Source organism: Mus caroli, chromosome 10 (genome assembly GCF_900094665.2).
Source record: "Mus caroli chromosome 10, CAROLI_EIJ_v1.1, whole genome shotgun sequence".
Classification (NCBI taxonomy): Eukaryota; Metazoa; Chordata; class Mammalia; order Rodentia; family Muridae; genus Mus; species Mus caroli.
The window spans coordinates 52,875,295-52,897,922 of record NC_034579.1 but is presented as its reverse complement, the minus strand read 5'-3'; the positions used below and the strand labels follow the sequence as shown (position 1 = coordinate 52,897,922).

The 22,628-nt window shown below is 41.6% G+C and overlaps 1 protein-coding gene across 2 annotated transcripts in view; it reads right to left on the bottom strand.

Moving 5' to 3' along the window:
* Nucleotides 1-19,839, bottom strand: part of Lims1 (LIM zinc finger domain containing 1) — a 103,837-nt gene extending 83,998 nt beyond the window's left edge. Inside the window, exon 1 of one of the 2 annotated variants that reach the window (XM_021173969.1) lies at nt 19,625-19,839. In XM_021173969.1, coding sequence (XP_021029628.1) covers nt 19,625-19,656 — 32 coding nt within the window. In that variant the 5' untranslated portion in view covers nt 19,657-19,839. The remainder of the gene's footprint in view (nt 1-19,624) is intronic. The other variant, XM_021173968.2, reaches the window with a different exon arrangement.
* Between the last annotated feature and the right edge of the window lie 2,789 nt (nt 19,840-22,628).

Below are 22,628 nucleotides of genomic sequence, written 5' to 3'. Positions count from 1 at the left end.
CAGGCAGATTTCTGAGTTCGAGGCCAGCCTGGTCTACAAAGTGAGTTCCAGGACAGCCAGGGCTATACAGAGAGACCCTGTCTCGAAAACCAAAAGAAAAAAAAAAAAAAAAAGTAGCTCTTTGTGGAAGACAGCACTATTTACTTAATAGTTCTAGCCCAAGCCAGAAACATGGGACTCTGTTCAGTGCCTTAATGTTTCTAACTAACCTCCAACCTCCAAAGTGAAGTCTTTATTATTCCTTTTAAGAGTCTCAGAATCGATGTGCTCTCTTCCCTCCCTACAGAAGGCATTACTGCTGGCATATCATTCTTGTTTGGATTAATGCAACAGACTTCCTGGCTTCTGAAGCGCCATCACCCCACCTACTTATGGCTTTCTAAGCCTCCACACACTGACTTGTAGGCTGGGCCTCAACTGTTTCAGGTAACAAATCTTGCTGTCCTGATCACACAACAAACAGCCACTCAGTCAACACAGATAAGAGTCTGATGCCATCTTCTGGTTCATGACTGCTCATTTGGTCAGTGGATCTAATTTAACTTACTCAGACTATTTCTCAAACCCTGGATATCTAAGTGGCAAACAAGACTCTGCAGCCAGACCACATTAACTAAGGCCCTGTAAAAAATTCCATAAGCACTTCAGAAAGACCAGGAGTTGCCTTGGTTGTTTGCTTTCTTCAAAGTTTTGGTATTCAGCTTTCTTCAATTCTGGGAACCATCCCACTATTTTCCACAAAATTCTTCCTTAGTGTTGTTTGCAATAGAGTCCTGTTATCTGTAACAAGGAAACTTAAGTAGCAGTAAACACTGTCCTCTGCCCTGCTTCAGTACCCCCACGGCTCCCCCTCCCAGATTCCCAGGCTCCAGGGCAGCACCAAAGCAGCTGTGCTGATCTCCACATCCTGCTTTCTTGTTCCTCTTGGCCTCCTGCCTTCAGCTCTTCCTCCCTAAATGCCCTGTTTGAATAATTTCTACTCACATTGAGGGCTCAGTCTAGATGTTATTTCCTGTGTAGTTTCCCAGAGCCCCTCAGGCTGGACACTCATGTTCCCAGAGGGATCTGCTTTATTCCTCAGTAACCTAGCCCCATGTATAAGTTACTATAAGTAGTGTTATACGTAATATCAATACCTTTACTCATGCCAAGCAGAGACTGGTTCTCCACGAATACATCTCAAAGGAACAAACAAAATTAGAAACTCACATCACTCAAACTAGTATTCACAGTATTTTAACAAAGTTTTAAAAGTAAATATAGTGGTATGTACCACCACACACATAATTCCAGCATTTAGAAGCAGCAAGGATCAAGTTCAAAGCCAGCCTGGTATAAGTAGCAGGTTCCAGGCCAGGCTGTCTCAGCCTTTTAAGTAAACAGGGAGCTGGGGAGATGCCTTAGGAACATGCCAGCTGTACACGTAGTGGACCTGAGCCTGATCCCTGACATCCACAGAGAAAGGTCAGCATGACAGCCTACGCTTATAATCCCAGCAGTGGGAAGGTACAGATGGATCCCCAGGACTTGCTGGTTAGTCAGTCTAGACAAATGAGCAAACCACAGGCCCCAAGAAAGGCCTTGTCTCAAGGGATAAGGTATTCCCTACATATACTCGACACTCCCTACACCATATATACGCATACATAGAAATAATAAAACAAATAAACTTGGAAGCAAGAGGCTCTAAGCATATGGCACTGGCTACATTTTAACATCAATAATACTCAAAGTCATTGCTCTATGTGTTCACAATTCATAAAAATAATCACCAACCTGTGTACTTAAACTTTGTGCCTTTTTTTACATTGTAACTTATATGCACTGATGAAAAGACTTTGAAGTACATTTAATAAGTGAAAACTTGGTTTACTGATCTTTTAGTTGAAGGCTGTGGTTTCTGATTTTGTGGGGGGGGGGCTAGGTTTTGTTTATATATTTTTATATGTGTTTCTTGTGATTTTTCCTTTATTTATTTTCATTTGTCCTCTAAAGAGAGAGAAAGGTGTGGAGTTAGGCAAGTGAAGAGGTGGGGAAGGTCTGGGAACGGTTGTGAGAGGGGAAACTGTGATCAGAATATAGTATACAAAAAAAAAGATTTTCAATTAAAAAGACCCCATATTCCATAACAGTCAAGGGATATGTCTACCTAATCTTATACAAGTATCAGCTGAAGATAGAAGGTAAAGGCATGTTTTAAAACATGAAGAAAGAAATTTTTGAATGTAAAGAATGTTAAATAAAAGTTAATTTTGTGTGTGTGTGTGTATTTTCCCCTGAGACAGGGTTTTTCTGTGTAGCTCTGGCTGCCTTGGAACTCACTCTATAGACAATACTGTCCTTAAACTCACAGAGATCTGATTGCCTCTGCCTCTCCAGTGCTAGGATTAAAGGCATGTGTAACCACTGCCTCATTTAAAAAAGTTAATTCTTATTATGCTCATTTCATATTTATGAAAATTCCTAGCATAATTCAAAACTAATGCTGTAATGTAAAATAAAAGCAATAATTTGGGGAAGTTATTAAAACATTGATTATGAGACAATTCAAAAAGATTGCTTTTTAAATTCTTTATGGAATATAAGTAATTGCCTATTTTGGACAATTAAAATAAATTCAGACTAAGCAACAAATCAAAACAAACTTCTGTAGTTCTCATGTGGTGGTTTGAATGCAAATGGCCCTCATAGGCTCATATAGTTGACTCTTTGGCTCCTAGGTGGTGAACTGTTTAGGAAGGACTAGTAGGTGTGGCCTTGTTAGAGAAGGTATAGTATTGGGGTAGGCTTGGAGGTTTCAAAAATCCATGTCAGGCCTAGTCTCTCTCTCTCTGCCTACTGCTTGTGGATCAGATATAAGCTCTTAGCTAATGCTCCAGCAGCCGGCCTGCCTGCCTACTGCCATTCTTCTTAGCGGACTCACCCTCTGAAACTGTAAACAAGCCCCCAATTAAATGCTTTTTAAAGAAGTTCCCTTTATTATGGTATCTCTTCACAGCAAAAGAAAAATAATGAAGACATGCGAAAATGGTTCAGTCAGTAAAATGTTGACTGTGTAAACATGAGAACCTAAGTCTGACACCCAAAACCCACATAAAAAAGAACCAGTATGGTGGCACATACTTGCAGGAGGCAGAGCCCTGGGGTTCACTGTCCAGTCAGCATAGGCTACTCAGCAAGCCATAGGCTAATGAGACTCTGACTTATAAAACAGGGTACAGAATATCTGAAGAACATATAATAACAGAGGCAAAAACACTGTGCTTTATCTCTAATGGCAGGAAAGTCTCTACAAATAGCGTAGACACACAGAGAAAGGCTGCCCTTGAAAGGTGCTAAGCAAGAGTGCCACCAGTCCCCTACTCTCTCCAACCTTCTGCACCCCAGTAGCTTAGTAGGTAGAACTTGGTAAAGCATCTGGCAGTTTGCTTCGTTTCAGAATAACAAGGTTTTTATTTTATTTTCAAAACAGGGTCTCAATATGTAGCTCTGGCTATCCTGGAACTCTAAACCAGGCTGGCCTCTAACTCACAGAGAGTCTGCCTCTGCCTCACAAATGCTGGGATTAAAGACATGAACCACTATGCCCCACCAGAATAACCAGCTTAAATATTTTGCTCCTCATTACTAAACAGTTTTCTCAGAGGCAGTTTAATGCCACAGAAACACATGAGATTTGAAGTGTCAGGATCCAGGTTTCCCTTTCACCTTACCAGCCACTGGCTAATTTGTAAGGAGATAAGGGTCTTCTGGTTTCAAATGGTACTTCTGAAAAAAAAAAGGAAGAGAAAAATAGCTTGCTTTTTCCACAAAAGCTGTGGAGATTAAATAACATGACACAGGAGAAAAATCTAATGAAAGATATCCAAATATTTCCCACTGTCCAAGATTCTCTAACTGGAGGCTGAGCAATCTTAGGTTTGTCTATAGTCCAGAGATTGTTGTAATTCTAACAAATTCAATTTGAGACTCAAAGGTCCCACAGCTCCTCCTCATATGATGAAGTGTATCAGAATCCACAGCAGTAGCTATGGTGTGGACACAGAGCAGGTCCCCAGAGACTCTGGGAAAGTTGGCTTAGATCTACAGAAGCCACTCTGCACTTGAAATCTCATATTCCTTAGCAGTTTATGAAATGTATCAGGATAGTTTACACAATAAAGAATTCTTCCTAAACTGCAAGAATAGCCCCCAAATTGTTCCTTCAATGCCTGCCACCATCATTTCTAACAGAAGACAACAGGGCCACTTTCTAAAACCTCCACTTAAGATCCCATGATCCTGAGCCTTGCCTCAGAGATTTTAGCCCAGATAGTGCTTTTACAAAGGCTCCATTATCATGACTTCTTTAGATCCTGCCAAGTGTGAGCCAGTTCTTAGCTGGCTCTGTAACTACACAGCAGTGGCCAAAGCCATTTGCAGCAACCAAACAGCAACAATTCTTTAAGAACACCAAGCTGAGAGTGGGGGTATGGTAGTACCCACCTTTAATCCCAGCATTTAGGGAGGTGGAGGCACGCAGATTGAGTTTGAGGCCAGTCTAGTCTATAGAGTGTGTTCCAGGACAGCCAGGGCCACACAGGGAAACCCAGTCTTAAAAAAAAACAAGTGGGGATTGGGGATGGGGTGGGAGAAGAGAACCAAATGTTAAAAATACTCAAACAGCAGAATAGTCCTAGGAGAGAATAACTCTGTCATCCAAAAGGATGTGCCTGCCCTGAATGGGGCTGACAAGAAAATGATCCTTACAAATTGCTCTAGGACGAGACAGTCTCCAGAAGGTACAGCATGTTCTCACATGAGGATGGGCTCTCACACATAAATCCTAATTCTTTATGGGTCTCTCCTTAACAGCTTACAATTCCCAGCAGTGATTTCTGATGCTGAAACCTGTCAAGATCTACGTTAGTTTATTAGATATGACCATGACACAGGGGTCTCAGATGAAAAATCCTCGTCCTACCTCAACCTACAACCTATAACCTATATATGAGGTTATAGCCTATAACCTCATAAGCATGAAGAAATGGTTTTTGGTATTTACAGTTAAGTTACAATGGAGTAAGTTGGATCAGCACTGCATTAATGTGATACCTCCCCATAGTTAGGTGGCTTGGAGCATCCTGCAATATGAGGACCTGCCCTGAGTCTGTCGGTCTGTTCCTTTCTCTCCCTTCTTTCAGCAGGGAACTCGCTGTAAGGCCTAACTAGCCTCTAGTTTAGAGTCCCCCAGATGCCTGGACTGCAGTTGGATGCCACCTTACCTAGCCACTGATGTCTCTTCTAATCTTTACCATATAAACTTGAATAGCTTTACTATTCTGTTTCTTTCAGACAATATTTTTTCAGTCTCACATGGACAACCCCCACAAAATCCTACTATAGCTCAATTTGGCTGAAAAATTCTCTTCTTTCATCTTCTCACCACTGTGTCTGTCTGCGTCCTATTCACAAGACATGGCCTCTTTATGTAATCCAAGATACCTTTGAACTCTTTAAAGAGCCCAGGCTGGCCTTCATCTCATGATTCTCCTGTTTCAGTTTCTTCACTGATAGGATTACAGAAAAGCACCACATTGCCTATCTGTTTGTTTGTTTGCTTTTCTTTTTCTCTAACACTCTTAAAAACCTGCGTAAGGTCCAGTGAGAGGGCTTAGTGGGTAAAGGCACTTGCTGCACAAAGCTGGCAACCTGAGTTTGATCCCTGGAATCTAACTAAAAGCGGGGGTGGGGGAGAAAGAGGGAACCAGCTCTGCAAAGCTGTCCTCCGACCTGTGCACATGAACCATGCTCTGCACATCCAGAAATTCATCATGCACATACACAATAATAGTAACGTTTTAAAATCCTGCATGATAGATGGGGTACACCCTAGTGAGTAGTAGCTTCTTCAACTAACGAGGTGTGTGTGTGTGTGTGTGTGTGTGTGTGTGTGTGTGTGTGTGTGTGTGTGATATGCTCGGGATTGGGATTGAACCTAAGGCCTGTGTAAGCTAAACACACATCTTACCACTAAACGACACTCTAAGACCCTAGCTAGCTTGTCTAAGGATCAGTCCCAAATTAGGTAAAATCCTTGTAGTGGACAGTTACCACGTCCTGTAACCCATTTCCCTATTTCTCCTTAGGGAAGAGTGAATATGGAAACCCTGAGAGTTGAGGATATTTCCTAGTGGTAGATTACTTCCCTGCCAAGCACAGTGCCCCCAGGTTCAATCTCTAACACTGGAAAACAAATAAACAAATGGGAGAAAGTTTAATAAATAGGAGGGGAAAGCCCTGACTTCAGAGACAAAGGATGAGCACATACATGTCCAAGTAAGGTTAGACAGACTTTTCTGCTCCCAATATGGGAATCTTAAGACAAATAAGAAGCATGAAGCACAGCTGGAGCTGACTCAAGTGAGACAACCTCAAGAGGCCAACTAAGAGCCCTAGTCTTTCTTTTGTCCTAACCTACAGCTTTTTACTAAGTTCCTTTCTTAGTTTATGTTATGAAAAATTGTCTTTTGTTGTTTACAGTCAGAACAAGGGACAGCAGACAATAGAGTGCTAGAGACAACAGAAGCACTTGTGTACCTTTGTGTACAGTACTAAGCTTTAAAAAGTACAACAGAAGCCTCAGAGCCCAAACCTCAATCTCCCAGGATTTCAGTTAAGCGACTAATAGAGAGCATGTCTTAGTTACTTTTGCTGTGATAAAACACCATGACTAAAGCAACTTAAGAAGGAAGGAAGCCGAGAGAGCGGTGTGGGCATCTCAAGTGTCTTGATAGCAGCCATGCATACTGCTTTTGGTGGATTCTGACCTTACACCTTAAATCCCTGCTAAGGAACCTAAGTGAATCAGAAGGTGGTTCCCAAGGTGCATAGGATTATAGCTAATAGGGTAAAACTTAGGTTGCAAAGGTTACAGGGGAAATTAACACTTTGTTGTTGTTGTTGTTTTTCTATATTCTCTGCATGTATAGAGAGTAAGGCTATACTTGAGAAACATAAAATCTTAGGCCTTAACCAGGTTTCATTGCTATTTTAGCATGAAATACCTCTATTTAAAGGGAATATTATCTTGGGCTGGAGAGACCATTGGCTGCTCTTTCAGAGGACCCAAGTTCAATTCCTAGTATCCACAACTTTTTCTAACTTTAGTCCCAGAGGATTCTTCTCATGGCCTCCTTGGATGCCAGGTATGCACACAGTACAGTATACATGCAGGCAAAAGAGCCATATACATAAAATAAATAACAAAAAGATCTTTTTAAAGTGGTATTATCCCGATGATGGTAATCTTCACAGCAAATATTTTTAATTATACTAATGTTTTTCCTCTGAAAGTGGGTCTACTGTGTAGCTCTGGCAACCTGGAACTCACTATTGTAGATCCATGTGACAGCTTCTGCCTTCAGAGTACTGGAATTAAAGGCATAAGATCCTGTCTTGACTTTATTACACTAGAATTCTTAATTCTCAGTTGCTATAAGGCTCCAATCAGAGATCTTTTCTTTTCCCACATCCTCAAAATCTTCCCTAGCTTTTTATCCTGCCTCACCGTTGTAACTTCACCAAAGAACCACTATCTACACTCCTCAAACAAGACTGCTCATACGAATGATTCCATCTCAGAATCCAAAAAAGACTATACCCTTCACTGATCAGTCTATATTGTATTCCAAAACAAGAACTATGCTGATAGCCTTCTAAGCACTACCAACCCTCCCAAAATATCCTCCAATATTCCATTACAGGCAATGGCCTGCCACTCTGATGGTCTAGGCACCATGCCCTTAAAAAGTCTCTGAATGAGAAAACTGAAGAAATGAATGAATATTTGATTTTTTTTCTAAAACTCTGCATGAGGACAACCGGTATTCAACTCAAGCCTGAGGTTAAGTAAGGCTAGCTTTACAGGCTCTGAAACACACAAAGAATAAACTGAGCTAGAGGGAAGGCATAAATCAAATTCCCAAAGGTCGCCTATTAGTTAATTACAGGCTTAACACATATCACTTTTATGAAACTCTGTTTCTGTTATTTTAGGAAGAGTAGCTACCCAGGGAAGTACCCAGTGCCTTGGAGCCAGCCAGCAAGTCCATCTGTGCTGGAGATATAATAGACACTTAGAAGTTGCTTTTGCTAAAAGAAATTGACTTCTTACCTAAGCTCATCAGATAAAAATCAGGATGAAGCCTGGTGTCTCTGCCTCCATTTGTGCCTATCTCATCTGTAATCTCAGCACTGGGGAGTCTGAGACAGGAGGATCATTTAGAGTTCTAGGCCAGCTGGGGTCACATAGTGAGTTCCATGCCAGCATGAGCTACAGAATGAGGCTATCTCAAAAAACAAAAACAAAAGTAAACAAACAAAATTCTACCATGATCTATATTAAATCTAACGTTATACACCAATCCCTAATGAACACCATCATTGTTTCTATCTTAGAATGAATTCAGAATTGATTTATTTGTATTTATGTGTATGTTCCTGTCTACTTAGGTACATGTTATGCAGATGCTCACCGAGGCCAGAAGATGGTGTCAAATGCGCTGGGGCTGGAGTTACAGATGACTGGGAGCTGAGGTATGAGTGTGAGAATCTGAATTCAGGTCCTCTGGAAGAGTAAGTGTTCTTAAACCTCTGAGCCATCTATCCAGCCCTAAATTTCAGTCATGATAGAGAACAGAAGACAAATAAGGCTCTTATATTCTATGCTATAAAAGTACATTTGTACTTCATCTTGTAGAAAGGAATCTGTCTACAAAATACTATAAGCAATCCAGTACATCACATGACGGTTTGCTCTGAGGAATGCCAGGCTCACGAGCCTTGGTATACACAAAACCCCTCTACACAGACATGATGTGAAGAAAATGTAGGAGGCAGAAGAAGAGAAGCGCCAACACCATGCATACCAGAGGGGCAAGATTGCCAGGGCACTCCGGTGGAGTCAGCTTGTGAGGCAGAAATGCCAAAAAGCTGCTCATGAGAAATGAATTTCTAGGACTCTCCTCCTGGAAGTCTGACGAAAGTCAGCTCTCCAGTTTGGGTCAGTTTGACAGGCGGAAAGCCTGGAAGCTGTTCACGAGGATAAGAGTTCCACAAAAATCCCCCTCCTGGAGTTTTGGCGTTTTCCCCTAACCCATAAAATCAAATTTCCACTGCGTTAGTCTGATGTATAGATTCACGTGCACTCTATTACCATTACCTTATAGTAAATGCCTTTTAAGATTGTACTCTAAATTAGCTAAAGCCTCTCCCAGCTTTCCAAGGTCCCAGATGGCAGCAAGGAGTTTAACCTATTCAGTAACTAATTAAGCCCTACCATAAAACAATAAAACACAGCCATTAAGAGACTGGGAATCTCACTGAGATAGAAATCTTTACTACAGGTTACATTCCATGTCAGGAGTGAGTTAATATACTATCCTGATAAGTAAGAAAGTCTCCAGACAAGATAAAGTTTTACAAGACCTAGAATTTAGAGCTCCGTGATACCCCATTATTCTTGAGGCCTGTCAAAGAGTTAAACCCCCTGGTGCTATTAACTCTAAAGTGTGAAATTCCTGCCTGGCATTAGGCTTTTCCCAGGCAGGGCTTGTTATCCCTAATGTAAACATTTAACTAGTTCCTGCAAATTCTTTTCTGTTGTATCTGGTAAATTTCAGTGTACCTTGTCTTACTTGTGATTTGTAGCTCCTGATAATTCGCTGTAATATAATAGTCTCATGTTTTACCAGAAAATTACATTCAGATTCTGCACAACCTCTCCTGTGTGTGTCTGTCTGTCATTCCATCTGACTCTTTGCCCATCTGCTCGAGAGAATCTGTTAAACGCAGACAAAGAAACCAAGAAGGTCTGCGCACAAGATAACCTCAGACCTCACTGTCTGGCAGTGTCGATTCTCTATCTAGTAGGCTAGTTGGATTTGGCTAGAGGAAAGCATGTCTTTTAGACATGCATGTCCGTTAGCTTCCCAGACTGTATGGGTTAAGGAGTGTAAGGATTCTGCTTACTCACTTTGCAACGGCTGGTATAAACTCTAGTATACCAGTTACAACTTCAAAGACTAAATCACATGACTCATGACACAGCTATAAGTCATACAGCCACAATTTTACAAGCCCCACTGATCCCCATCTCCACCCCACCTCATAGCACTAGGGCTACAAGTGTAGCCAGTCCACCTTTTTATGTCATGCAAACTCTGGTCTTCTCACTTATACAACAACTCCCACCCCCAGACAGGGCTTCTCTCTGTAGCCCTAGCTGTTCTGGAACTCACTCTGTAGACCAGGCTGGCCTTTAACTCACAGAGATCTGCCAACCTCTGCCTCCCAAGTGATGGAACTAAAGGTGTGCATCACTACACCCACCTTGGCTAATGACCTTTTTAATGTTCTTGAATTCTGTTTTTAGATATTTATATTCATCAGAGAATAATCCCTAATTTTGATTTTTTTGCTGTGTCTTTATCTGGTTTTAGTAACAGAATAATACTGGCTTTGTAAAAAGAATCTGGTAACATTTCTTCCTTGTTTGTTTTATTGGCTAATTTGAAAAGTGTTTGCTGTTTAAAGGTCTTGTAGAATTCAGTAATAAATCCATCTAGACCTGGAATTTTGTAGTTGGAACATTTTATTATTATTATTATTACAGATTCGATTTTGTTCCCTGTTATGAAGCTGTTTGAATTACTTTGTCTCATTTTGTTTTAATTTTGCTAGGTGATATGCATCTGTAAAATTCATCCACTTTTGAGTTTTCTAATGTATTGGGATATAACATTTTGAGATATGTCCTTATGGTGTAGATGGTTGCTTCTCTCCTTTGGCAGCTTGCATAGCACTCCCCTCTCCTATGAAAGCTGTTCCTCGGGAAGGAGGCTTCCAACTCAGATTCAGTCAAATCCTTTGAGGGTTATGTCCCGAGTGCATGGTGTCCAGCAATAGGGGCTTACCTTTAAATTCTAGGAGGTAAGGAGGGGCAATGGTACTAGCCTGTATCATTTTAGAAGATGGACTTTTCTGACAAATGGAAATAGACAGATAATGCTTTAAAAGAAATATGGTATTATGTGTTTTTGACTAGGCAACTGAGACTATTAGTATTCAGTTATTATTGAAAGATGTGCATTAATTCCTGCTATTCTGTTGACTTAATACTACTTGCTGTCCTGTTGGTTTAGTTACTGTTAATTCTTTTCAGTGTTTGTCCTTCTCTTCAGTCTGAAGAACTCTACAAGTATCTTCTATAGAGTTTAATTCCTTTAGAATGCTTTTATTGTGAATTTTTTTCTCCTTCCATACTGACAAATAGTTTATGCAATATAGTAGGTTGAATTGGCAGCTGCTGTCTTGAAATATATCATTTCAAGTCCTTCCATAGTTTCTGTTATATTTCTCTCTTCTAGCTTTTAACGAACTTTATTGTTCTAGATATGTAGTGTTTTAACTATAACATAACATTGGAAGGAGGTTCTTTTTTGCATTTGTCTGTCTGGTACTAGCAATCAATGTATCTTGTACCTATATGTACATTTATTTTCATAGATTTGTGGAACTGCCTGCTATGATTTTACTGAAAATGTTTCCCTAAAGACTCTGACAGCAAACCAACTGCCTGAAGAAAGCAGAGACAAGCTGCCTAGAAGAGCTTTAGGCTCCCTGAATCATTTGAAGGGACACTTTCCACCCTGTGGAGCTGCCTGCAGGCTGTGCAGTGTGCTCTAGGTTTCTAGCTCTGTGCTCATGTTTCTAACCATGGTGGGGTGGGCTTTGGTGAGGTGGTTATGAGTCATTTCTGCTCCTGTAAGTAACTCTTTACCCATATTCCTGTAAGTAAAATGTTTCCCTAAATCTTTAGCAGGAAATTCTCCTTCTATGGCCACGACTGAATATTCCAATTCCATTCCACCTTATTCCCAAGCCAATATATTCTGTCATCCCTCTGATCCATTTTATTCTTGAGGCATCCACAAAGTTTTTATTCAACTTAGTAAATACGACTTCCAGTATTTTTGGTTTGCTTTTTTTTACTTTTTGTTTTCAGTACTTGTATCCCTTTACTGAGGTCCAGTCTCATTTTCTGTATTGCCCCTGCCCCACATTTATAAAGCTTTTTTTTGTTTGCAATTCATTCAGGGGTTATTAATATCTTCTTTCTCTTTAAACATACTTATCACACTTTCTAAGTATTTGAATGGGATTTCATCTAATTTACTGTCATTGCAGGGAATTGCAAAAGATTAGCAGCAAGTCGTGCTGCCTTGGATTTTAGGCTTCTCATGGTTTTTGTTTGTTTTGCTCTTAAGTGAGATTTGTATATATGGGGGTAGGCTGCTGAATTTTTTTTCTTAAATAATCTTTCCCTCCCAATAAAAGCATTTACAATATTTAAGAAGGACTAAGCTATATAGTAAAGTTCAGATATAATGTTCCTTTCTTACAACAGTGTTGGGGCAACCAAGCTCAATTCTCAATATTCTCCAAGAACAGAAAATTATTATTGAACTCAATCATTGTTAAAGGATAGTCCCACTGTGAAAATAAAGTAACAATTCAAAAAAAAAATCACCCAGTAAACAAACTCCTTTTAGGAAGTAAAGAAACAATAGTATAGTATGCAACAATCTACTACTACAAATTCGAGTGGAGGCAAAAGGAAAGAAAGTAAGGCCCATGGTTAGCAGTGAGTTGGTAGAAACAAAGTAGAGCAAAGAGTAAAGAGGAGTGGGGAACAGGAAGGCAGGCAAAGATAGAATGGAACGAGTGTGGTAGCTGGGGACACACCCTAGTTGGCACAGTGCTCACATAGCATCCAGGGCCCTGGTTTCAATCCCTAGTACTGTACAAGCCAAGTATGACAGTGCACTCCTATGACCTGAGACCTTAGGAGGTAGAGGCAGGAGAAGGACCAAGAGTTCAAGGTCCTCCTCAGCTACACAGCAAATCTGAGGCCAACGTGGGATATATGAGACTTTATCATAAAATAAAACAAGGAAAGTTAAAAAATATGCTAGCAGATAACTTAAAAGTCTCATGTATCAGGAGGCTGAGCTATGGAGACTCCACAAACCCACTCAGACTATGCTCTTTGGAAAACCTATCAAAAGGAAAGTGAAAAAGCATAAAAGGAAGGGGAGAAGAGGAAGAGGAGCAGTGATGGTGGCCTTGGTGGCAAGATGGGTCAGTGCTTAAAGGAGCTTACAGCCAAGCCTGGTGAACTGAGTTTGATTCCCCAGGATGCATAAAGTGAAAGAAGAGAACTGACTCCTACAAATCAGTCTCTCACTCCCACACCAGCACCACAGTATGCCTGTGTCCATACATACTGTGTTGATTATTTTTGTCAACTTGACACAAGGTAGTCATCTGAAGAGAGTTGAGAAAATGCTCATCAGATAACCTGCAGGCATGCCTGTGATTGGTATAGAAGGGCCTGGCCTAGTTGGGGTAATGCAATCTCTGGGCAGGCTGTCCTAGAATATATAGGAAAGCTAGCTGAGCAAGACAAGAGGAGCAAGTCAGTAAGCAGTGTTACTCCATGGTCTCTGCTTTAGCTTGTAAAATAAAAAATAAAAAAAAAGATACAAAGGAAGAAGAAAAAACAGAATAAAAGTCTGGGATATAGCTGGCCTGTCAAATTAATATAGGTTATTAAGCAAAGAAAGAATATATGTGAGTGGGAGAGAGCTGCATGGATACAGTTATAAAGTCTGAGTGTAGTCTCACCTGCAAGCTGGTTCCAGCATCCACTCTCTTGGCTTTCCTTTATGGGCTCAAATACTAACACATCCCTAGGCAATCTTTTGTGAGGTCTGGTCACAGATACTAACTAGTCCTATCAATCTTTCCTGGGCTGAGTCACAAATGCTAGTCACACATCAGGGTGGTTCTTCAGGGGTCAGGCTGAAAGGCTATTGTTACCTTGGGACAGTCTTTTGCAAGGTCACATCACAGTACTCAGCAATCTTGAAGGGGTTGGTTTATAAATGTTGGTCACATCTTTGGTCATTCCTTCAGAAGTCTGGATGTGAATGCTGGATTTGTTCCTGGGAGGCCATTACCATGATGAAGGCCAGAGTGAGTATGTATGTAGGTATGTATGTATGTATATGTGTGTGTGTATACACACACACACACCTACATACATATTCCATGTTGAGAACGAGAAGGTATCTTCTACTTGTGTTGACTGCAGTGTCTGTTTACTTTGTCCTGAGGTCTATTTTACCTGACACTTCAATGTCTGGTATTAATAAAGTATCCCACAAGTTATTTTAATTGCTATTATCATAATGTATCTTTTCCCATCTTTTTACTTCCAATTTGCCTATACTGTTATATATACAAGGTGAATTTCTTGTACAAAGCATATATCTGGGTCATTTCTTAAAATCTACATAATCAAAATCTGTGTCTTAATTAGTGTCTTTAGCCCACTAATAGGCTTTTTCTTCCCTGATTCGGGGATACAGTAACATAAATGTTAGACCTCTTTCTTTAAACAGTTCCATGGTTCCCTGAGACTTTAAAATTTTATTGGACTGCACCCAATCTCATTTCTTAATTCCTGTTTTGCTGTTAGGCTACAACAAACAAGTAGTTAACTATAGCGTGTACAGCTCACAGTGCTGAAAACATCTGCTAGTGTGGTGAGTGGACTGAAGTCTTCCATGTTACTGGTGAGAAAGAGCATGCCCAGATGACCGTGGCTGACCCGGACTCTGTTACACTAGTGCAGCCTATGTATCCAACACAGGCAGGCCCAGATCTAGTAAAGCTGCACTTACTAAAGCTTTTGGAAAGTTTCTAAAGGACTTGGTTTCCCTCAAACCCCTTTGTTCTGTGGAGACCTCAGCCTGGGCTGCATAAGACTCTTGTCTCAAAAAAAAAAAAAAAAAAGAAAGAAAGAAAGAAAGAAAAGAAAAGAAAGAATTTTCTAATATTTCAAACACAATGAAGTAATAGGACCCCAACAGTATTTTAAGAATAGCTACAAACAACATGAATGATAAACATTCAAACTCAGCAACAAAGACAATAGCTCCTGTATTTTAGATCTCATCAGATGCAAGTGGACCAATCTGCATTAAAATACAAAACCAAGCAAGCAAGCAAACAAACAAACAAACAAAAAACCCAGGGGTTGGAGAGGTAGTTCAGTGGTTAAGAGCACTGGCTGCTCTTCCAGAGGATCTGTGTTCAATTCCCAGCACCCACATGGAGGTTCATAACTACATGTAACTGCAGTTCCAAGGGATCTAACGTTCTCTTCTGGCTTCTGAGGACAATACACGGCAATGGTACACTTACATACACACACACCATACACATAAAATAAAAATAAAAACTTTGCCAGGCAGTGGTGGTGCACGCCTTTAATCCCAGCACTCGGGAGGCAGAGGCAGGTGAATTTCTGAGTTCGAGGTCAGCCTGGTCTACAAAGTGAGTTCCAGGACAGTCAGGGCTACACAGAGAAACTCTGTCTCGAAAAAACAAACAAACAAACAAACAAACAAACAAATAAATAATAAGAACTTAAAATTTAATTAACTCAAAAATCAAATTAGTTAAAAAAAAAAAAGCAATACCAAACCAAACCAAACCAAACCAAACCAAACAAAAAACAGAAAACCTGCTCTCATCCTAGATTTCCTAAACCCTTTTGAGATGTGGCTAATGTTTTTGTTCTGTAGGTCATTTTATGTTACTCATCTTTGTATATCCTAGAAAGGCCCTAGATTCCTAGGTGTCCTAGGATCCTGGATTTCCTTCTGTGCACTACATTGTGACAGCAATCACAGTTTCCTAACCTCTTCCATTTAACTAACTGGCCAGTACTAATTACCAATGCCAACACTATTCAGAGTTCATTGCTCAAAGCTTTATCTACGGCTTCCTGTCCCCCTACTAAAAGTCTGCTTGAGGCTGGAGAGATGCCCCAGGGGTCAAGAGCACTGGCTGCTCTTCCAGAGAACTCAGGTTTGAGTCCTAGCACAAGGTGGTTTACAACCAACTGTATTGCCACACCTTCTGCACTGCAAGCACGTGATACACAGACCTACATGCAGGCAAAACACCCATATACATTTTTTTTATAAAGAGTTGGTAGACTCATTAAAGCTCCAAAATGTACTTCAACATGAAAAAAGAAGCAGGAAAAATATATAGTCCTCTCATGTATGTGCCCACACACACACTAAGCTTCACTGTGGAAATACCTGATCCTGTCACGTGACATAAATAACATCACGATGAGGGGACACAAAACTCCTACTGCTGGAGGCTGGAAAGATGGTTCACCCGTCAGGAGCACTAGCTCAAGACTTCTGAAACTCCAGTTCCTGGGAACCCAGGGCTCTCTGAGGGAACTGCACTCACAGCGTCCATACACACACATGCAAGCAAGACACCTACCACAACCACCCACCACTGGACAAGGTTTAACATTAGAAAACAGGTTGCATAATTCTTGCTTTAAATAGCTTAAGGCATTAAGCTCTGAGTCCTCTGGAATACATTAAGGCAACAGTTCTGTAGGCAACGTAAATGGTCTTCCTGAATTAAGAAACCATAGCTTAGAGCAGTTGTAAGAACTGTAAAATCAACAAGTGGTTTGACACGTTTTTCCTACTATTTTAATGCAACCCTACTCAATAATATGGTCTGAACTGAGGCATGTCTCAAGAACAAGTGTGTTACTGAAAATACACTTGCAGAATTAAGCTCTGCTCTCCCATTATGGCTTTCTAAGGTTGCTGAGTTTCTCCACCCAAAGGAGAGGCTGAGCCCTCCCAGGGAAGGAGAGAAAGCTCACTTCCAGAACCCGTACTTAGCAACATAAAGAACTACCAAGGAGAAGAGCCACTTGGCTCACACAAAGGGAGAGGATGCAAATGCTAAAATCAATATAGTGCCATCTCATAATAAACAAACAAGCAAGTAAGGGCACAATCCTGATGGATTTTTTTTTTTTCTCTAAGACTGTAGAGCACACTGTAGAGCACAGAGCAGCTAAAGAACTAAGGTATGTCAGGGCTGGGGATATTACCTCAGGGGCTAGAGTACTTCCCTTACATACATAAAGCCATGGACTTGACCCCCAGCTCTGCAGAAACCCATGAAAAAACGGGCGAGACATGCCTTTAATTAGCATTCAAGAGGAGGATGAGAAATTCAAAAATCACCCTTGGCTTACTTAGTTTAGATCCTCAGTTGCTTTCCGTTCTTGGTTACTATGGCTACAATAGTAAGTTCAAGGCTGGCCTAGACTATGAGACCCAGACTTAAAAATACAAACAAAGCAAAACATCCCACAAGGCGATTTCCCTACTTCAGAAGCAGACATAGGCCACGGCAATTTAGAAAGTGCCACCAGAGTTTCCCTGTTCATGATGGCACTGTCTTACAGGAACTTTAGGACCCAGGGTTGCTCTTAGTCATTAAGTCCTAATAATCAAGTCAAAATCCTGTCTCAAAAAACCCAACCAACCAAACTCCCTATGAATGAAAAGTCCACACTACAGCTCTCATTCAAGAACTATTTTGGGGCTGAAGAGAGAGAAGGCTCGGTGGATGAGAACGTGAATCTTCCAGAAGACCCCGTTCCATCCCTGGCTCCCAATTCAGTCAACTCACAAACCCCCTGTAACTCAGACTTAGGGGCATCCTCTGGCCTCTGTAGGTACCTGCACTTACATGCTCATGCCCACAAACATACATATCGTTAAAAAGAAGAAAAGAAATACTGGGAAGGCCACCATAGTTTTACCGAATTCTTTACATACAGGATAAGAATGTCAATTTCTCCTTTAAGTGTCTGTCTTTGATGAAATAAATAATACAGTCACTCTGGGAGAACATTTCATCCATTTCTTTAAAAGGCAAACAGAAAATTACTATACAGACTGGTCAGTTTAGACATTTAGACATTTATTTTACAGAAAGGGAAAACATGATCATGTTCACACTAAAACCTGTGCATGCCCCTCCACACTAACATTATTTTTAATTTCCTAAAAAAAAAAAAAAAAAAAAAAAAAAAAAAAAAAAAAAATACCCAAATGTCTTTCAGGTGAAGAGTACAACAAACTGCTGTACATCCATATGATTACTCAGCAAACTCTGGCACACGAAAGGAAGACTGTGTAACTCCACTTATCCGGGATACTGAAAAGTTAAAACAAGCAAGAAAAATGGCGGTTGCCAGGAGCTGGGGGAATAAGGAATGGAGAACTGTTCCCTGTGTACAACAGCTTCAGTTTTGTAGATGTCTGAGGGCAACAGTAGTGTACCAATATGGATGTACTTAATGCATAAAAACGCGGGGCGGGGCGCACGTGGTGGTCACATCTGTAACCCCAGCACTCAATAGTCCACACATCCTTTTTCCAGGTGGACAATGTCCATGGCCAATACAATAATTGCTCCTGATGGTTGTACAAATTCTTAGCTCTTGATACTCTTCCTAGGTGCTTGGAACCCAATGGTAAGTGTGCGGACAGTACCCCCGCTACATCCCAAAGCAATCAAGCTTGAGCACATGATATTATGTTAAACACTGCTGAGTTAGAAGTATTTTTTCTTGAAATACCATTTGTTCTGAAGGAACATCAAAAAAAAAAAAAAAAAAAAAACCCAACCAACAGTGTCTTAGCAGACATTTCCTTGAAACTAAATTTTGGGGACAACTGACAATATTTTGTTGATAATGAGAAAAGCTTCAGGATTTCCACTGAACATTGCAATGCTGGAGTGTGAAGTCTGTCGAGTCTGACAGCTTCCTGGATAGTTAAGAACTGAATGAAACCGGTGGTGATGTTAACGAAACTCACTTAGAGATATTAATATGCTGTGTTAGCATCCAGAATCTTCCTTACTAGGGTAAGCCAGTAAAAATCCATTACGATGAGTAACAGTTCCATTCAAATACAAGACAGTCTGGGGAATTTTCATATAACTGTGAGCTCGGGTTTCATATTAAAACTAGCCTTTGAAGAAACATCTTCTGAACTTCTGGCGGAATCATACAGAATACCCACAAGTATTTGGAAAAGCCATTCGAATATTTCTCTTCATCTATTTAAAATCGAATTTCTTTTAAATAGTTCATTCAAAACACATCACAACAGACAATGCAAAAGGGGAACCCAGCTGCTTTTTCTATTAAGTCAGACGTGGAAAGGATCTGTAAAACATGTATCAGGCTGTTCATCTTAACTTTTCTGTTTAGGGTATGCTATTTTCATTCAATTGAGTTATGCATGTTAATAGATCACGTATCATTGAACGAATAAACATTTTACACGTCCGTTTTCATTTCTAATATAACAAATGTATTGGACTGCGTGGCCCTGAGACCCTCTGATCCGTTCTTCTTGTCGGTAGAATGTAAAGTACTTTTAGCCAAACCCTGGGACAGCATCTGCCCTTACACCCCTAGGCCGCACAGGACAGCTCAGCAGGACCACGAAGGCCTCTCCCGCCTCGGGCTTGGGCGGTGCGTGTCCGGGCCTCTCGCCAGCCGCAGGCCGCGCGGAGGCGAAGGTTGCCCGCCCGCCCGGCCCGGCCCGGCCCTGAAGAGGCTCGGGCAGCGGCGGGTCGCAGAGCGCGCGCGCGCCCGTACCTGTTGGTCATTCCGGCCGCCACGCCCAGCATCTCCGCGGTCCACGCCGGGTCAGTCTGTGTCTCAGTCCCCGCCGCGGCGGCCGCACCCTCTTCCCTCGCTGCAGCGGCGAGCAGTCGATTTGAGGGCCGGTCCCAGGCAGGAAGGGGGCGGGACGAGGCGGCCCCGCGGCCACTAGCTGTAGTGGCCCGCAAATGGCGGCGTTGACCACGCCCCGAAGAGCGCCAGCCTAGGCTCGCGAGGGGGCGTGGCTAAGGCCAGCCAAAGCCGGACGAGGGCGGGGCGAAGTTTCCCGAGAGGGCGTGGTTAAAGCCCGCGTGGGTAGGACGGTGCGCTGGGGTGAGGTGTAGACTGGGCGGGGCGGGGAGGGGCGGTAAAGCCCGGAACGGGGCGGAGCGAAGTCAAGGGGCGGAGGCTGGGAGGTGGAGCGCGGCGAAGACCCTCCAGCATTGGACCGTTTTGGGTCTTGGGCGCTCCTTAATTGTCATAGCTCCTCCTTCCTCCACATAGTTCCGCCCCTTCTTCGGCTTGGCCCCAAGCCTGCTTTCTTTAAGTTTGGCTGTAGGCGCTTTTCCTAGCCCCAAGCAGGCAGAGAGGCTTATGGGTGTTCCGAGGGTGGAGGACCACAGAGTCTAATCGCCGGGAACACTTGGTAGGGTGTAATGGTCAAAGAACAGGCAAGAGTACCCTTGGCTTGAGCCTCTGACTCAACTTGGCGTTAGGCCACCTGGTTCTGTCTGAAGGGTGTGGGGATTATACAGGGTTCCCATCTGCTCTGCGACGGTCCTGACGAGATTGTGCCAACGAGGATGTCCTGCAAGTCAGTCTTCCAGGGAGGAGGCCTCATCTGGATTGTCCATTTCCAGCCTGCCGGACTTTCTTGCTCTGTTAGAATTTTAGCTGACCTCCAAGATAGCTCAACAATTCAATCCCTGAGTCCCTCATGGTGTAAGGAGACAATCATTTCCACTTGTCCTTTGACCTCCAAACACATATATACACAATAAATAACTAAATAAATGTTACGAAATAGAATTTAAAATTTTTTGCTTCCAAAAGGAAAAAAAATCTTGCTGCCATTTTGGGATAGTTGGGTAAAAACTGGCTGCCTCTTGATTAGTGGTTTTTAGCTTCATCATAGTAATGCCATTTGAGGAATGTGCTTTCAGAGTGATTCTACTTCTGTGGTTCACCAAAGTCTGCCACAAAGAAAGCTTAGAAAAATATGCTTGTTCTAGAAAACGGGATTGAATTTCTAACTGTTCAACTTTACAGTATCTCAAAATAAAAAAAGGATGCTACCATGACAAATTTTTTTTTTTGACCAGGCTGTCAACAATCAGCTTTTACAAACAAAATTTGATATTTGGAAGTTTTTCACATATGTGTGAATATGTACACCAGAAATACAAAGTACACACAAATTGAAAAAAAATACGTGTGTGAGTATGAGTGCATTCATATATGCCTACTCACCACCTAGGTACCCCTTAGAGACTAGAGGACAGCGTTGGAGCCCTTGGATCTGGGGTTACAGATGTTTGTGAGCTGACCTGTGGGTGCTGGGAACTTAAACTGAGGTCCTCTGCAAAAGCACCAAGCATGTTTCACTGCTTAGCTCTTTCTGCAGCCCCACAAAGAGTTATTGAAAAGAATATCCAAAATAAATAGTTAAATATGCACACACACACCCCCTCCCCGAGCTGTGCATAGTGGTGCACACGTTTAATCCCAGCACTCAGGAGGCAGAGGCAGGTGGATCTCTGTGAATTCGAGGCCAGCCTGGTCCACATAGTGAGTTCTAGAACAGCCAGAGCTACATAGTGAGACCCTGTCTCCAAACAAAACAAAACAAAACAAACAAACAAACAAAAAACTAAGGAAATGACGGGTTTTTTTTTTTTCTAATTTTCCATCTCCCTTTGTTTCTACCACATAAGTGTGTAATAAGAGGGCAGGGGAAACCATTTCCTGCCCCCAAATAATAGACTAACTAGTTAGACGACAACTGTATCTTCAGAACTAAGTTTCACTTTATCTTTACCGTTTTTGTTATACTAGAAAACTTATAATACGTGCTGGGCAATATTGTACATTAATTCAGAGTGAAATCTTGGGTTCAAACTCACATTGAAGAAGCCAAGAATCCAGTAGTTGCTCAGTGAAAGTTCCATGACTCAGCAGTCCAAATCTGGCATTGAAAGTCTGGAGACCTGCATTGGAAGCTCAAAGAAGTTAGCTCAAAGAACCTCAAAGAGGACCAACAGGTAAAAAGGAAAGTTCACACTCTTGTTCTTGTATCTGGGCTACCACCAGAAGGATGCTGCCTACTTTCAGGCTTCAAATAAATTGATTTTTTTAAAAAAGAAATTCACAGGAGTGCCCAGTGGGTTAGTTGATTCCCGATCCAGTGAAGTTTATAACAAAGATGAGCCCGACATCACATTCTCTGAACACCAAGGTCTTTACAACACCTGAGAAAGGAACCTAGGGCTTCATGTACAGAAAGCAAGGATTCTTTCACTGAGCTACATTCCAGCCCCACTCTGATCATGTTAAGAAAAAACTTGGACAAGGAGAATATTTGTGTAAGATGTTTCTGGGAAAAGGACAGTTTAGCATTCCTAAAATTCCACTCCGCTGAGTTGTGGATGACAAATCCCATCACTCCCACATGATCATGTATGGGATCAGTGGAGTTTATAAGAACCCAGTCTGACTTCATTTCTAAATATTTATTTGAATCCATCATGTACAATATTTTTTTGTATTGGGGTTGGAGAAATAGTTCAGCAAAAAATCCACTTGAGCTGGGCGTGGTGGCACACGCCTTTAATCCCAGCACTTGGGAGGCAGAGGCAGGCAGATTTCTGAGTTTGAGGCCAGCCTGGTCTACAAAGTGAGTTCCAGGACAGCCAGGACTATATAGAGAAACCCTGTCTTAACAAACAAACAAAAAAACAAAACAAAACAAAAAATCCACTTGAGGGATTGTTGCTGATGA